The sequence below is a fragment of the Perkinsus marinus genome (assembly GCF_000006405.1).
Source record: "Perkinsus marinus ATCC 50983 genomic scaffold scf_1104296937140, whole genome shotgun sequence".
NCBI classification, from domain to species: domain Eukaryota; phylum Perkinsozoa; order Perkinsida; family Perkinsidae; genus Perkinsus; species Perkinsus marinus.
The window spans coordinates 84,947-102,113 of NW_003213889.1; the positions used below are offsets into that span (position 1 = coordinate 84,947).

Sequence of the window (17,167 nt, forward strand, 5' to 3'; positions counted from 1 at the left end):
GCACCACCAAAGCAGAAGAAGCCGACTCTATGGGCTGACGTGTCCAGACTGCGGAGGAGGCTGGGTAGAGGAGGGAAGGGACCGGAAATGTGCATCATAGAACCGGGCCAGACGTCCTCAGCCATTTCCAATGACACGCCAGTACGGACTTTGACGGCAAGCATGGTCACATTGCTATCGTCGGTGGAAACTGGGGAATAGTTACGAACTCGCTCAGAGGGCGCCTCGTACTTGATCCACTGCCCAGGACTTATGTGGCCCTCATACGTATAGTTTAACGTGTACTGTATAGTAGACGCAGTGACATTTCTTTTGTCAAGCAACTCCACATCATGAGCATGTAACGCTTGGGTGACCGCGACGCCAAAGCCACCAATGCAGACAACGATGAGTACAACCAAGATAAGGCAACTACAGCGTAGAGCCAGTCGACGATAGGAACGCCTTTTCCTCTCACGACGTCTCTCGACAGCTGCCTGACCGAGGAGGTATTCGGGGTCCACAGGCATTATCAGGAAATACACTCTGAACATATACGATAGCAATTACATCACTGTTACCACTCGTGCTGCATCGTGACAACGACATCGTCAGTCTTCAACGCTGTGTGCTTCCCTCGTGAACTATCTAACGCAATGCATATGGTGATACTTCGAAACCGTTGTGGTAATACCAAAACACTGTCTAAGATAATGACGCAGAGTGAGATATGATTGCGAGAAATGGTTCACTTCTATTGCTCCGATGGCTACTCAGTATAGCCCTTCTACACAAAAGGATACGATAACATTATAGACTAGCAGATGTGAATATGAACCATACCATATGAGCAGTTTGCCGAAGCAAATGACAACAGGATCAAGACTGTTTCCTCCCAACCATATGAAATCAGTATATAAAATTCTACTACTACTACCACTACCAACCACGACCACACCAGACTGACCCCACACACGACCCATTCATGGCCGTCATCACCGAGGCTACCTTACTAGATGATCATCAATATATAATACATGGAATAAGGGTACAGGAAAAACTGGCAAAAGCAATGCCGGGACGGCATACACGTTGACGATACTAACAATGAATTTATGACGACAGCAGTAATCAGTCTCATTTAAGAAAGGGTCGCAACTCAAATGGTAGTGACTTCAAAAGCCTCCTAGTCTACTGATGATGATGACTATTTTCAGACAGCCAGCACCACCAAAATACAAACATCTTCCTGAGTACGAGACGCTTTCCTGGATGAAAGACTGAAGACGTCGGCGAGAAAAAAAACTTAGCGGGAATATAGCAGCTCCAGTGAACAACAAGTATGTGTACCGAACCGTAGAAAAAGGGGCATGTTTCGCACATCAGAATTTTTCAAACAGGGAGTGATTTTCAACAAACACTACCGAGTCGAAAATGAGAAGCTTCTACGAAGACAGTGTGGCAATGGTAATAGAAGTAATAGCAGTAAGACATCAGTGAGGCTTGCGATCTCAACCGACCACAAATCTTGGCATCAATGATCAATCGTAGCTATGGACGAAAAAGTTGAATACTATACGACCGTATCGACCGGACAGTTTCTATATGAAAGGACCAACTAGAGTAGCAGTAGTAGTACGACGTCTCTTGTTTTATGATAGTTTTAGAACAATAACAGCAGCAGTAGTAGTATGAGTTCGACAATGATAGAGACAGAAAATGATCACAATAGACTCCTCTTTCCATGATTAACCACCATAGCAGTAGCTACATATACTGCCACTATAATTATTACTATACCCTCTCAAAAGACCACTACAAGACAGTGTATCAGTAATCAACAACCCGAGGCTCTGGTGCCAAGTCGACTGGGCCGACTTCTACAGGACGAACGGCGATCTCGACACGGCTGGGGTTTGGTGACCGTCTCGAATGACCGCAGGGGGCAGTTGGGCCGGAACAAATTCCTCAAAGCTCAACAACGGTGACATCGCATTGGCAAAGGGTGACTCCAGAGACCGACGTGCAACCTGAAAGGATTACTCTGTGTTACGTTTGGTGTGATACGCGGTAAGGAACCCGATATTCGCGCTTTGCAGCAGTCGTTAAATATACTAGTCTTTTTCATACCACGGGTGCAACTCCAATGTAGTAGTAATAAATCCTATTTTACGTATAACCAACCACATAGTATTAATAATATACTATTTATTTCCAATCACTGTAGTACTAGATGTATGTTGGAGTTTCACCCGTGATATGAAAACACTAGTAAAAAACATATTTCACAAACAACTGCATACGGGTTTTCACAGAGTATCACACCACTTCACGTAAAACGGGTGAAACTTCATCATCATAATTACTATTTGATATGAATACATAGGAAACTGACTCTCACCAAACACTAGCAACAACGCACAGAACGACGCCGCTATCGATCACTTTAGTGCCTCACCTGATCCTCCACATCCACTGTCCTCCTGAGGCTTTCCTTCAGCAGCTTCTCAGGGCTGTGATTGCCGGCTTCCTCGTCACTGCCTCCTCCCATACTACTCGGACTGCTGTCCAGTAAGTGACTAACCGACGTCGCCAAAGACACCATGTGGGCGTCATCACCCATATCGTCCGTGGGTTCATTTCTGTTCACTTCTGCGGCCCTCGTTGGCTGCGAATATTGCCATGATGGGACCGTTTCGATACAGCCCTCATCTATAGAATTGAACCCATCGGACCGAGGTGCCGGTAGAAGAGGCACCAACGGTGTCGAGGGTCTCCTCCCAGTAGTCGTAGTAGTAGTACTGCTACTTATAGAGGCGGGCAATACCATGGAGTCTGTTTGACTCCTCATAGTTCGATTGTAGGGTTCCATCACTGGAGATGGACGAGTGTGTGGGGAACTATGACCAACCATCGAGGTCGAAGTTGATGTCGACTGTGGACGGGCCTCAGCTGGCATAACCTGAACCTCTTGGTCATGTATCACATGCGTGCTCGCTCCTAGAGCCGCTCTAGCCGAGCGTACATCACGGAATGTGACAAAGGCGAAGCGACGCTGGGCACCGGTGGCTTTATCCTTCGGGATGTAGACGTCCGTGACCTCACCAAAGTTATTAAAGTAAGCACGCAGATCCAATCTGGTGGCACTGTCTGGCACGTGTTTGACAAATATTCTATCAGTATTGACCGAGTAGTCTGGGCGAGGTTGGGCCCTAGTGACGGTGAGTTGGGTCCCCTCTACAACGTGAGGGCGCTCCTGTGCCATGACATCCTCAAGAGACTGGCTGTCCTCAAAGCATACGTATGCAACGTTGGTGGCCGACTCTGGTAGATAGCAATCCAGAATTGAACCGAAGTAGCTGAAGTAATCACAGACGGCCTCTCTAGATGGGATCGGTCTTTGAGGAGATGCACGGCAATCCACACGGCAAAAAATACGAAAGCCCGACCTCGAATTTGACCTTTTACCAGTACCAGGGGGAACTAACCCTCCCTGATGGTGATGATGATGCATAGCCTCGCTAGCACCATTGAAGGAGATACTTCTAACAGGAGGAGGAGACGGCAGGCCAGCACTGGTACTGGGACTACCGCCATATAGTGAGCCAAAGCCCCCTCCCCCTGCTGTGGTGGTGTGACCAATAGAGGATGATGCTGCCCTACAGGGCCTATTGAGTGGAGTCACCAGGCCAGTATACGACGCTAGTGGGGACCCTGAATGCCCTCGGGGGTACGACTCTGGTGAGAGCTGAAAACAAAGGAAGTATATTCCATCTATTCGCGCTAGTAATGCCTCCCCACGTATTCTACCGGTTCCATATTGGTCTTATCGAATTTATCGTTACTGGCTTTCCTAGGGCTCCTTCGCCTTCTGTCGTCCCCCTTGGTCGGGGACTGTCCGGAAAGTGTTGGTGTAGTCATCGCAGCACTGTCACTGACGGGTTGCATTTTCATGAGATTATTATAACAGTAGTAAGTTGACGAGTCAGCTGAAAAGACGTACTAGAATGCCAAGTCGTGCAACAACGTTGTCAAATCGATCACTTTGGCGTGCGCTTTCTGCACTTTCCGCACACGCGAGTCCTGACGGTCTGTCCACGGCTTCAACTCCCACCTGTCTCCTCTCTAGTAGTTTTGAAGACGTCGTGTAATATCAACCACAAGTAGCACTTATTGCCTCTCCACAGCTAAGCCTATATAAGGTGCATTCAAACCAGTGGTCAGCCGAGTTCGCCACATCGGTTGCTTCACGTAACCTCACTGGCACGTAGTTTACGTGTTGATGATGGACCTTCACTGAGGGTAGCCGAGTTGACTATACTAATAGTCAACTGCTGCGATGCACAGCGTGGCACAGAGTTCAGCGAAATCCTAATCGATTTACCGAACCACTTAGAAGTGATTGTGCAGTAACGGTTCCTGGCACAGTATATGCACTTGTACAATTTATCAGGAGTCTTCGTCTCCCCGAAATAGACTCTTGTATTTTGTGGCGCGTGACGGGCCCTTGGTGTTCAATCAGTTCGCATTGTGAATTCGAGGCAAGGCCTGTCCAACTGTATAATGTCGATTTCTGCCGAGGCTCAACCTGAGGTTTTCTCGACTGAGCTAGTCGGAGCTGTCGGGGATATCCCTTTCGGCACCAGGAGTTTGAAGCTACCAGACTACTACGCTGTCCTAGATGTGCCTCGTGCGGCCTCCCAGAGTAGCTCCCGATACGCCGGGCATGTGTGGTCGAGGACTTCATGTTAGGTAAAATATGCAATGGCTATCGCTTCGCTGCTCTCAAGTGGCACCCAGACAAATATCCTGAAAGTAGGGAGAGGCGTTTGATACTCTACATCCACTAGAACTACTTTCATTCTTGGACTTTAGTATTTTCTGTAGGGTTATCCTGAAATCGATTTCATCGCCATAATAGCATAGAGCTCACCGTCCTTCAGGCTCACGCGTTCATGCCGCATCCCAATTCCAGCTAGCGGCGGAGGCCTATTCGGTCCTGAATGATTCTCAAAGTCGACTTGTCTATGATCGCTACGGCCATGAAGGTCTCCTCTATGGCGTTGCGGGGACCGTCTTGGAAGGTGGCCGCTGTTCACTGTAGTACAACTCAACACTCCTTTAGGTTCTCCAGTGAAGGTCGACGCTATGGAGGTCTATGAGGCCTTCTTCGGTTCGTACTCGCCTTTCGCTGACCTCATACGTGAGAAGCAGGAGAGCATCAAAATAGCAGCCGAGTCCCAAGGCCCTGCTGCTAACCGTGTGCTAGACATTACCCTACGGGAGGCTGTGGCAGGGGTCACCAAAGTAAGTAATCTCCTTGTGTCCTGAACGCCGGGAATGGCCGTGTGTCAGACGATAGAACTAGATCAAGGCCGTGAGCTTAAAGTTACTATCCCGCCTGGCACCGTCAATGGTTCGGTCATGCGCTATGAGGGCATGGGACTTGAAGAGCCAGGGGCTTCCAGACCGGGGCCACTGTTGGTCACTGTGAGGTTTGGTCCTCAAGACGGGTTCACCTTGTGTTCTGAGGGCTCTGGTGACCTCCATTATGATGAGGATGTCTGTGTTTGGGACTGCCTTCTCGGTGTGAATGTGGAGATCCCTGACCTGGTATCGGGGGCAATCCTGAGGCTTCCGATAGATGAAGTAGTGACGGCAACTACCACTAGAAGATTCTTAGGCAAAGGCGCACCTCGACAGGGTGGCGGTGTTGGCGATTTGGTCATTCATTTCAACATTAAATTCCCTGAAGTGATAAATGACAGACAGAGAGAACTTATTATGCAATTGAAGTCTTTGGACTGAACTGTGCTCATGAGATTGCTGTTGTTCACCACAAAGTGTCGCTTTTGTTTGTAAGTTGCCATAGGGATCACTCTAACTGTGAGGTGGAGCTCTGACTATTTAAGTACAGTTCAATGATGTCCAACTCGTCATATTCTACTACCGCTACCAGCTGTAGTAGTTTCGACAGTCCTCTGTGTATGCCTCGGTCTAAAGGGTGTCTGTGTTGGGAAGATCTTCCTCAAGACGTGATTGATGAGATAGTCTTGGTGTATGCCCTCGACACCCCTCTTGAGCTCATGGCCCTCGCGTTGGTCAATAGAGCCATGCTTCAACGAATACGACTTCTACTACACCGAATGGTTACCACGCCTGACGATATCTGTAAGACGACCGACGCCTCGGAATTCTGCATGTCGAGGTTTAGTCGGTATATGGAAGCTCTCGCTCAGCTGCCGTCGGTGCATCTTATGCGCCCTGCGACTATTCGAACTCCTGAGGCACGTGAGATCGCTTTGTGCAGCCAAGATCCTGATGAAGCTGTTGGTGGTGATCGTATTCGAAGTGTCTCTGTTGGTCTGAACAATGGCTTACCTAATACGATGGTCTTCTACTGTGCGGTATGTCATTCGCCTGTTCTTGTGAACTGTGCTATTCTAAGCGACAATTATCACGGTGGAAGAGGACCGGCTTTCCTCGTTGACTGGGTCATGCATCCCATGATAGTCGAGGAGAGGCTCGCATATACTACAACCTTCACAACAGGAAGATATGTCGTGTGTGATGTCAAGTGCAGCACTTGCAATTCGGCTGTGGGGAAGAAGTACTTAGCGCCTATGGATCCCACGAACGTCTTCAAGGCCAACAAATTCCTCATCGAGCAAGCCGCCTTGTATGTCCCTGAATGTTGCCGAAAGTCGGCACAGCGGGGGGTGTACTCACTGAAAGAACAACCTAGTCCAAGCGATGAGATCTGTACCCGATGCCTCGCTAGAACTAGAAGGGCTACCGCTGAAGCAATTCTTCGGATCACTGCTGACTTTGCAATTCCTCGTGTTGGTCTGTTGTATGATGTGATGCAAGAGCAGGCTTCAGCGTGGTCTGGGGCTTCTTGGTCATTGGTCAAGCCAATAGCAGTTGTCCGTAGTCACAGTGAAGGCTTCCTCAAACGCGCGTTACGATTCGTCATTGGTGACCGCCCTGGCAAAAGCTCCTCCTCAGCGACGGTGCCACTAGTGAGCGAGAATGATTGTGGAAAGAATACGAGGTATAAAGAGAAGCTATCTGGTTGTTTGGCAAGAATGCTGGTTTGGGTGGTCACTGCTGAGGACTCGACGTGTGAGAGACGTAACACACTGCAGATGCTGCTCGACGATGGCATTGTTGAGGCCATTTCGAAGGTCACCAGCTCTGCTAAACCTGGTCGTATTCTAGAGCAAGCCGCATGGTATGATAAAATCATCATTCTCGAGGGCCTCATTCGTGGCATTTCTCTGTCGCCCGCTCATAGAGGGGACGCTCTGTCTGTGCGCCAAGCGAGGTCCCTGGTGTATGAAGTCCGACGGAAGTGGATTGACTCGCCCGGGACCATCGCCGCCCCGTTGGACTCGGCTCAACTACGCCGTATGCCTACAGTGACAGAGGTTCACCGCGAGGAAGAGTCCAGGATTCTCATGACAATAGAGCGACTTCGTCGAAGCAATCCCTTGGCACACCTTCGCACGTCGAGAAGCGTCGGAGCTGGTGACAAGAACATGGAGCGAAGGTTATCATTGCTGGTCACAGCGGTTGCCAATGTGACTGAGGACGTTAATGAAAGAGATGATAGATCCCGACTTCGAATAAAAAATGAACTTGGTGCTATCCTCGGCCTTCCTGCAGAGAATTTGCAGTCGAGGAGCTCAAGTGTTGACATGTGGCCTCCCGAAAACACGGGTAAGTCATTCGACGGTTCACGCGCCTGTGTGATGTGTGCGAGATGCTCATTTACGATAAATTAGCGAGTAAAAATTTCACCGGCAGCTTAGGCATTCATATTGTTGTGATGTGATTCAGGATTCTGTGGCCCAAGGTTGTTCAGCAGACATTAGTTCTGTGGTCAAGTATGGAGGGAGGCACTCCTCAAGTTTGACATTTCCAACGAGATCGTTGACTTAGAGTCTCGCGATAGCATTACTATGATTAAGTTTGATTGTGATGATAATTATGATAAAGTTCTGAGCAGTTCTGTGTCGCAGATTCATTTCGGCAGTAGTCATGCTCGATGCGTCAACGCTTCTAAACGTTTTCTCTCATTGTTACCTCCACACGGTGTTGAGTGCTACCAACATACGATGCCTTTTGGAGAGGGGAGTAAATCAATTTAAGCTAGATAGAGCACATCATTATCCGTCATTATACGTGAAAGCTCGATATGACATGTTGTAAGTGCCGATGGGTCGGGATCGCATCAGTAGGGTGATGATCGGCTGAGCATTGTGGGTGCCATCAAGAGTGGTAGAGCGTGAGCGGGCCTGCCACTATCAGCAGCGTGAAGGATGTCAAACCCGTTGGTATTCAGAGTGCTTGTATCGCATTGACAATTCTCTGTCCCGTTGTTTGTCGGGTTGAAACGCATGATGAACTTGTAGGCCTTCATCACCTATTCAACGATGTTGGGGGATGGTACACTCGACTCGAGGGCCTCGAGCTACCTATATTCTGTGTGAATATCCTGCGGCCCGCAGTCTTTGTACACATCGTAGTGATTACAGATGACAGTGCTTGGTGATGCCCGCATAAAGTACCATTTCTTCAGTGACCCCCCATAGAAAAGAATTCGAGACGGTCTGATACTAATCTTTCATTAAGCTACTCGGATGTCCCAAGATCTACAACGGTGGAGGGAGAAAAGTTGTCGAGTTTTTCTAAAGGTCGAGACCTAACTCAGATCCCAAAGAGCCTCGATGTCACGAATTATCACGTTGATTGCTTCCAGGAGACAATGGTGGGACTCGGCCTGGACGAGAACGTCATCGACGAAATTCTGATTACGAAGAGGCGCCTTAAGGACGATCGACTAACTGGGAATCAATTCACTGGAACTTCTCACTCGCTCTTTCGAACACCATCGAACTCCAACCAGGGCACAGAAGTTACTATCACTATGTTCCCCCGTGTTTGACGTAAAATGCCTTCAAAAGTTTTGAGTCAAAACTCTGAACTCGATATCACTTCATGTCGGAAAACTCCATGGAGGGCCTTCGCCTTCAAAAATTGACTGTGCTTCTAATCGCATCGGCAACACGATGTTTATTGGGCACGTAGAACTCCTCCCAAGCCAAGGGAAAAGGTGTGTCAAAGCCAGTCACGCGGCTAACGGGAGCCAATAATGATAGGAAACAATCGGCTTGTACCCTAGCCGCGATTTCGGCACCTAATAGGATGACAACAGATCACGTGAGACATCACACCATGTTTGATTTTTGTGACGATGAAAGACCCGCCTGATGCTCAATGCCATACCAAAGCCGTTAGTGAGAGGCGCCTCGTGGGCGATGACACATCTCCCAGTCTTTTTGACTGAATTCACTACTGCCTCGCGATCCCAGGGGATGATAGTCTGCAGGTCCACCACCTATGACAAGCGGAACCATTTGAATCGATTCGATTCAATCGAGAGATAGCAGATTAACTCACTTCTATTGATATACCTTCCTTCGAGACCATATCGGCGGCATCTATACATCTATGAACTTGATTGCCCCAGGCGACAACCGTTATATCAGATCCTGCAAGACGGCACTCGCGTCCTAGGGATTGAACTCGTCCTTGGTACCCTCTTTAACAATGTCAGCTACGCCCAGAGGTAATTCGAAGTCCCCAGTCGGCACATCGTCAGTGCTAGCTCTGTAAAGGGCCTTGGGTTCAAAGAAAACGCATGGGTTTCGATCTCTGATACACGCAAGGAGTAGACCTTTAGCCTGTAGTGCTGAACGCGGTATGACAACCTGAAACCACACTCAGCCCAAAGGTCTCTGTGGACAACGGTTCCGACTTTGATCCCTGGGCAGTGAGCGAAGAAAGCTTCAACACTCTGACTGTGATATAGCCCGCCATGACCGACCGCACCAGAGGGAGCACGGAAGGTGACACCTCCGACGTGATAAGCACCCGATGAGCGGTAGCGATACCTCGAATCGGTGCGGAAGTATGCACTAGTGTTCCACAAGTCTTACTTAGCCCCTTCGTTGACGATTTGGTCGAATGCTGGATATATATAGTCAGCGAATTGGATCTCAGCAATGACATCGTGCCCTCCCGTGGCGGCCATCCCGAAAGCAAATCCAGCAATACCCTACAGCATTCTAACCGTTGAGCCAGCAGTCAATACCGCTGCCAACAGTCTCACCTGCTCTGTAAGCGGAGAGTTGAACACTCGTTCAGGGCCAAATCGCTCTCGCATGTTGACTGTACAGCGGAAGACTCCTCCGAAAGCGACGTCCTCACCTGCAGATCCACAATTCCGTCAATACAACTCGGAGATGGGATGGATCACCGAACACCACAGTTTTCGGATTCTCCTCCATTGCGACCGTCATTGCAGAGTTGATAGCCATAAACATGTTCATCTTTTCAGACGGTTCCTTAGGAGCCGGTGCGGTAGACCCAGCACGGCTACGGAAGCTTATAGTGCCAGCATTGCCTCCCAGACACCTTCGACTTAGGGATAGAGCCATATAAATGGCAACCGGGACTCAAACTCTGAAACTCGAAAAACAAGAGCTAACGAGTATTGTCAAATCGTCAACGGGATTGCCGCCACGCTAGAGACGTTCACAGAAGAACCACTCTTCAGTACGATTGAAATACACAACACCTCAATGCCATAGAGTCTATGGCTAATCGTTATCGGCGATATTGAAACAGGTCATAGATGTGCGAACACGAAACTGGCAATCACTGATTCTTCCACTGTGCTTGGCGTTTCTCAACGAAAGCGGTCATGCCTTCTTTGCGATCCTCCAAGGCCCAGGTTGCGTGGAACATATTTCGTTCGAATCTGATCATAAAAACCGAAACACATTGTAGGATATCTATCAGTCATAGGTATCAATAATCAATTGATCACAGTTGACAATTCGTGGTAGGCTATCACGAATTATCAATTGTGCCAGCTAGAATGTTCCCGATGACGCAGTGGCAATGCGGCGTTGTCTATTTCGTCAATAACGAGTCTCATTGCCCGGAAGTGAAGGATCAGGCTAAACACCACAAGACTTGAGGCGCTGCTCGGCTAGATTGCGCTGCGCAAGCCAATGAATCATTGGCAATGATTCCCTCAAGCCCCCCATGAAAGAGCCCCCATCTCGCAACTCCAACATCACAATGTAGCATTGTCACCATTCAATTACACCTGGATAATAGAATAACAAACTTGGTTGAGCCGAGTGATGACACACTTAGACATTCCTGGAATATGTCCAGTGATTGCTAATCATGCCTTCCGCTCGAGCTTGAAGACATTGTTAACAGAGTATGTGCGACCGATTCTGTCATGCACATCAGACCAATGTCTGAAAAGACCCTTGTCGGGGGTCTCTGGATGATAAGTATTATCCGCGTCGTCTTAACAGTAAGATACATACAAATCTGAGGGACGCTGTATGTTCGGGTCACTGTGCCCGAATAGTTTCTTCACTGGGCTGTGAAATGACTCAGCGGCATTCTTCGTTCCGTGACTCTCCCTGGAATGTACTCCCTAGGAATAACCGTACCAAGCTCGACGTTGGAGGCCCAGACCATACGGCGAAAGACGTCTATAGCCAGACAACCGGTAGACCTTCGATAGTGAATACTCTACAACTGTTCATCAGATAGAGTATGAACTCTAGTATTAGTAGGATACTCTGAGTATCCTACTAATCTTGGTCATACGCCTATCTCGGCCACTCGCTGTAGGCGTAGAGTCTACGCCGTATAGAGTTTGTCTACGGCGTACGCCGTAGTTGGTATCCAACTTGGACGCCAATACTGGATAATCCATCTTCGAGGTGCAGAATGGTCTAGATCACCAAATTCGATGATGTGGCCGCAACGTCATTTCGGCCGTGACACTCCCCTATTTGGGGGTGCTTATCGTGCATGCCCGAGGATGAATAAGTCATCTTCGGGCAGATAAGCACTCATGAATTTCAATAGTTAACATCGGCCCCCAAATTGGGCACCCCGATGGGATCGGCTCATGGGGTGATATCACGAAGTCCAGATCGAAGCCTGTGCATCTGACGAACCAGCCAGACCAAGCTATGCTGCGGCCCCACCGCGACTTACAGTCTGCGGATAATACCGGAGCTCGTAGCACGAACTCCAGGTGATGATACATGGAGATACATGTATGACTGTCATATGGATAATCAACTCATAGTATGATCGTTAACTCAATGATTCGACTGGTCAGCAAAACTTCGGCAGCGAGAAGCCAAAATTCCCCCGCCTAGAACTAGACCGAACGTCTGTCGTGGACATCGCGAACTGTACTCACCTCAGTCCCTCAGCGAGTGTTGTCTCATAAGCGCGGTTAACTGCTTCCTTCGTCATCGCGATAGCAGGAGCTGAGGAGGAGGCTATTTTTTCGGCCATCTCGAGCGCTTTGAGAACGAGCTCCTCCGAAGCATAGACCTGAGGCTCAGATGGATTGCGAACCGCTCTCGACTTGCCATTTTTCGAAAGGGCTCAGAGCGTACATGCGATACGAGGCCTCTCCTAAGCGCTTCTTCTGCCGGCATGTGTCTGCCAGTTAAACAAAGTTCCATAGCTAAACTCTTCCCGACCACACGAGTTAAACGTTGACTACCACCCGCACCGGGTATAGTACCCAATGTGACCTGCAAATATCGGGTCCTAACTATAAATACGACAGAGGACTCACCTCCGGTTGTGCGAATACCGCCTTCTCACTCGCAAGAGCAATATCACACATCATGGCGAGCTCGCAGCCTCCACCCAAAGCATAGCCGTTCACGGCTGCAATAACTGGTTTTTTGACATTAGCTAGATCCTGCCAAAAGGCGAGCATGTTCTGCTTGTAAACCTCAGCCATAGTTTGTCGACTATTCATCTCCTTGATATCAGCACCAGCAGCGAACGCTTTTTCTCCAGCTCCAGTGATGACGATAGCATGGATGGCATCATCTTTGTCAAGCGCGTTGGTGGCAGAGCTCAGCTCCTTCATGAGGTCGTCACATAGAGCGTTGAGGGACTTTGGACGGTTCAACCTAGTCGGGAAATACAGCTAACTCACGAAAAGCTTTCCCAACTTTTATTACGTCACCAAGGCTGTCCCTTTTTGGACATCAACGTCGACCAAAATGTTCTTGTATCCCGCGTAAGAAGCGAAGCTGCGATGGAAAGCCCCGAGGACACTGACCCTTGGCACAAAGCACTTGGCGACTTGAGTGAATGATAACATTCTGGGGAACAGAAAAAAATAAACCTCTGAGAACCGCGGTGAGTCCTCTGGCTAGATTGCCACACCCGAAAGGGGTCACCAAATTAGCACGCGCGACACAAACATTGTCTCCTCATCAAGAACTGAGACAAGCCGACGCGTGCTAATGACTTACACCCGCGCTGATCTCTGCTATTCAACGTCATCATTACGAGTTACGGAAGACCTGACTCTCTGAATTCCCACATCTGAGAATAGTTCCAATCTCCTTGAAGTTGCACCAGGCATGATGACCTCGCCATGGAAGCCTCCCATAGTGCCACTGATGACACCCCCATCGCTCGCGGATATAAAGAACTCTGACTGGAAAATAGACATGCCAAGATTTCCTTAACAGCAGACTACACCTTTTCAATCTCAAATTCAACAATTGAAAGAACAAATTAGATGAATGAAATTTGATTTTCGACAAGTGAAAGATGTTTTTCGTGAAATGAAAGTTCAAATTCGAAATGAAAGTTCGATTTTCGTAGACCGGTTGAAAATGAAAGTTCAAATTCGTAAATGAAATTTATGAATTCGGAAACGCAAGTTCAAATTCGTCGAACACAAGACCAATTTCGACCAATGAAAGCTCACTTTCACCACATCTCGATATGCGCTATTCACACCACGAGTTGACGACTTGCACAACGTGCGAGGACTGCTCGAAGTACTTCTCAAATGCGAACAGTTATTGCACAGAGTGAGATTCACGAGTAACGTTCTCTGGAACGTTCAATGTTGGATCACCGGGGAAACCGAATACCGAATCGGTATTCGGTCGGTCGATCAAAATTCGGTTCGGATAGTCCGGTAATCGGACTCCCGAACCGCCCAACCGGACTCCGGTTGGTCGGTTCGGAAACCCAACCGAACATGTGCCGACCCCATTATCCTTCCGATGTCATCGGAAGGGCAATGGAGATTCTCCATTAAAGAATCAAACCCGAACAATGTCCAGGTTTGAATCTCTGAAAGTCCTACATTGCAAATTTGTGAATTGCACTTAACTGTTCAACATTACAGCGCAGTCCGTAGAGCACCATCAGCACTCGAAACTTGCTAGTTGCAAGTCACAATCCGTGGCACGACGCTGACGAGAATTTCCTTCCATCGAATGAAAGTGAGCTTTCATTGGTCGAAATTGGTCTTGTGTTCGACGAATTTGAACTTGCGTTTCCGAATTCATAAATTTCATTTACGAATTTGAACTTTCATTTTCAACCGGTCTACGAAAATCGAACTTTCATTTCGAATTTGAACTTTCATTTCACGAAAAACATCTTTCACTTGTCGAAAATCAAACTTCATTCACCTAATTTGTTCTTTCAATTGTTGAATTTGAGATTGAAAAGGTGTAGATAGTCACCAGCGAGTACTGTGTCAGCGCTGATAGCATCACCATAAAATTGAAGACTACAGGGATGCTCTGTCTCCACCGTGGCCAAAGACACCAACTGCACCAAGCACTGTGCATACTGTTTTCATTGGAGGCCAAGCACAGTCAAAGGCAAGTCGAGTAAGCACAGTGACAACACAGTATGAAGCTCTCATCACCGGCTTGACACCTGCAGAGCACAATAGTCATTCCCGTCCGGGAATCCGGCAAGCCTTTCAGAATGCCATCATCATCTAGGAACTGAGTTCGCTACTTCCAGCCGTTAGTAATTCGGGCATCATCAATGGCGATATGGTGGTTTACTATAGTCAGTTTTGCAACGACCCCTGGTTCCCAGTCTGATCCAAACACTGATATAGAAGCAAGCAGCGAGCTATAAGACAAATAGGGCTGAGATTGTCTCCACTAGCGAGCACAACATGACAAACTTTCACGACGTGAGGCTCACGTAATCGCGACGCGTACAAAAATAAAGCTGAGCCCAACTATGACAGATAGTTGGTAAAAGGGGACAGCCGATAGACTGGTGTAATTGACACAATAACTAAAGCTCAACACACTACACACGTCACAGATACGTCGATAAGTGAAGGAGGCAACAGTAGCGAAGTGTGTACAATGAAGAATTGTCTAGAAACTGTAAGAAGAGATGCCTACGCTGTTTTCTGCAGAGGAGGTAGGAAGCAGGGATCCAACTCAGCATGGGGCCTCACCGGTCTTCGCTCTCTGCAATTGTACCTAATGAGACAATGCTGGACACAACACTGACGAGAGAATCGTTACTTAGCGATGAGCTGTTCATAAGGAGCGCTGCCGTCAGCCTTGCTAGCAGTGACCTCAGGCGTGCTTTGTTTGGATGAAACCTCTGAAGGCAACGAGAATCGAATAGGACGGAAGCATCGAAGACACTGAGTGGTACGTACCAGCAGCCATAGCCTTCTTGACTTGTTCCTTCAGCTCAGCCTTACGACGTTGAGCCTCCTCACGTTCTTGCCTCTTCTTCTCCTCACTGGCAGCACTAGCAGCCGCTGCCTGACGAACCCAGATCAGAACATACATTTATTCTTCACCCTATTACCTGTTTCTTAGCCTGTTTCTTCTCGGCTTCCTGTTGAGCCAACTTCTTCTTCTTCTCCAACTCCATCATCTGAGCTGGCGTCAAGCCTTCATCTCTGATGCGCTCCTTCGCCTCCTGGGCCTTCTTTTGATCGCGCTGATACAATCACCACACACGCTGACAAAACAATGTGCCTCCCATACAAAGCATTACCATCTTCTGCAAATAGGCAGGGACATAGACCTTGGGCTTGGCTGCTTCCTCTTCCTTCTTTGCAGCAAGCCTGAGACACCATCATCATCTACTACTGGGAATCGCCAAGCTCCACCGAGTACCTCTCAGCCTCCTCAATCTCGTGTTTCTTCTCTTCTTCCTCTACCTCAGCCGTGACTTCTGCAGGCGTCTTACTCCAGCCTTTCTTCATCGCTACGTGTGAGGCAAATAAACGAGGCAAACTACTGATCAAACCACCCACGTTACCCTCACTAGATTCAACAGGCTCAGGCTGCTCAGTGGCATCTGCCTCGTCCTCCTTCACTATGAGATCCGTCTTGACAATCTTGGTCTCGGTTTTCACCAGAGGTTCAGCTCCGCTCACTATTGCGGTGAAGTTGTCCTATCAATGCATATTCAGAGCGATAATGATCACCATCATCAACCAGGACATACCTCAAGACTGTGCTCCTCAGTGGTCTCCTCGTTGGTCTCCTCCACTTTGGCCTCCTCCTTCATTTTAGCCGTCATATTCAACGACTTTACCTTCTTCTTCTTTTTGGCGAAGAGAGCCCCCAATCCAGCGGTTGCAGACATCTTGATTGGTAACCTCAACAACTTCCTCAACAGCAGCATTCCTGTTCATACCCTCGACTATGTCGACTTTAATTTCTGGGCTCACCGGTGTTAGTAGCCCATGACCCTCTTGCCGGACCAACTCAGATAAATTCAGCACGACTAGATCAGATATCCATAACAATAAGACTCAGTTTATAGTGTTCACGTCGCTCATACCCGCATACCCAGTAAAGAGTTCCAGTGCACCCACTCAGTTGGGGTGACAACGTTTTTCGCGCGCGCCTTTGTGATCGATTTAACTAACTCGTGTGCACCACTTTATGCACCGGGTTTACCAGCTTCCACGATGTGGTATCTTACGGCACAATGCATACCGGAGTTAGCTATTGTACTTTACCGTTTGTGGAATCGATACTACGTTCTTCCCCTTGTCTTTGCTGTTGTCGGGGGGGGGGCAGTTGTTGAGCTTTCTCGCCATACAGGGGTCGGCTTTTATATGTTCAGGACCAATAATTTCTGACAACACAAACTCACACACATGCACTGATACTAGGAGGTCAAACCAGTCTCAGCAGTCTCACCATCGGGTAATAATGCGCATGGATCATCCCGTTGGATCTGTCACTACGGCTCTTCGAACGCTAAGCTAGTGATGTGTGAAAACCACGTTTAAAAGCGATCG

At 48.3% G+C, this 17,167-nt stretch overlaps 6 protein-coding genes across 7 annotated transcripts; 2 read left to right on the plus strand and 4 right to left on the minus strand.

The window, feature by feature from the left end:
* Positions 1-1,859: 1,859 nt before the first annotated feature.
* Positions 1,860-3,933, minus strand: Pmar_PMAR023294 (RNA-binding protein, putative; the record flags this gene model as incomplete). The annotated part of the gene is made up of 3 exons (XM_002783128.1): positions 1,860-2,009; positions 2,438-3,727; positions 3,790-3,933. The coding sequence occupies 3 exons, from the start codon at positions 3,931-3,933 to the stop codon at positions 1,860-1,862; spliced, it is 1,584 nt and encodes a 527-aa protein (XP_002783174.1).
* Positions 3,934-4,542: 609 nt separating this feature from the next.
* Positions 4,543-5,787, plus strand: Pmar_PMAR023295 (Curved DNA-binding protein, putative; the record flags this gene model as incomplete). The annotated part of the gene is made up of 5 exons (XM_002783129.1): positions 4,543-4,684; positions 4,732-4,794; positions 4,923-5,063; positions 5,105-5,286; positions 5,335-5,787. 5 exons carry the CDS (start codon positions 4,543-4,545, stop codon positions 5,785-5,787), a joined length of 981 nt encoding a protein of 326 aa, XP_002783175.1.
* A 338-nt stretch (positions 5,788-6,125) lies between these two features.
* Positions 6,126-7,856, plus strand: Pmar_PMAR023296 (hypothetical protein; the record flags this gene model as incomplete). Its single annotated transcript, XM_002783130.1, has 2 exons — positions 6,126-7,701; positions 7,822-7,856. The coding sequence occupies 2 exons, from the start codon at positions 6,126-6,128 to the stop codon at positions 7,854-7,856; spliced, it is 1,611 nt and encodes a 536-aa protein (XP_002783176.1).
* A 1,158-nt stretch (positions 7,857-9,014) lies between these two features.
* Pmar_PMAR023297 (3-methyl-2-oxobutanoate dehydrogenase, putative) lies at positions 9,015-10,484 on the minus strand (the record flags this gene model as incomplete). Its single annotated transcript, XM_002783131.1, has 8 exons — positions 9,015-9,181; positions 9,271-9,382; positions 9,445-9,536; positions 9,584-9,755; positions 9,803-9,938; positions 9,984-10,102; positions 10,157-10,254; positions 10,304-10,484. The coding sequence occupies 8 exons, from the start codon at positions 10,482-10,484 to the stop codon at positions 9,015-9,017; spliced, it is 1,077 nt and encodes a 358-aa protein (XP_002783177.1).
* A 209-nt stretch (positions 10,485-10,693) lies between these two features.
* Pmar_PMAR023298 (conserved hypothetical protein) lies at positions 10,694-13,228 on the minus strand. 2 transcript variants are annotated; one of them, XM_002783132.1, is made up of 5 exons in its annotated part: positions 10,694-10,807; positions 12,290-12,426; positions 12,492-12,632; positions 12,677-13,022; positions 13,074-13,216. In XM_002783132.1, the coding sequence occupies 5 exons, from the start codon at positions 13,214-13,216 to the stop codon at positions 10,705-10,707; spliced, it is 870 nt and encodes a 289-aa protein (XP_002783178.1). In that variant the 3' UTR covers positions 10,694-10,704. The 2 variants fall into 2 exon arrangements, with proteins under 2 accessions (XP_002783178.1, XP_002783179.1); XM_002783133.1 differs by lacking the exon at positions 10,694-10,807 and having other exon boundaries at positions 12,246-12,426; positions 13,074-13,228.
* A 2,006-nt stretch (positions 13,229-15,234) lies between these two features.
* On the minus strand, positions 15,235-16,503 carry Pmar_PMAR023299 (S-antigen protein precursor, putative; the record flags this gene model as incomplete). The annotated part of the gene is made up of 8 exons (XM_002783134.1): positions 15,235-15,374; positions 15,420-15,501; positions 15,560-15,668; positions 15,715-15,849; positions 15,907-15,976; positions 16,029-16,119; positions 16,174-16,309; positions 16,363-16,503. 8 exons carry the CDS (start codon positions 16,501-16,503, stop codon positions 15,290-15,292), a joined length of 849 nt encoding a protein of 282 aa, XP_002783180.1. The 3' UTR covers positions 15,235-15,289.
* Positions 16,504-17,167: the final 664 nt, after the last annotated feature.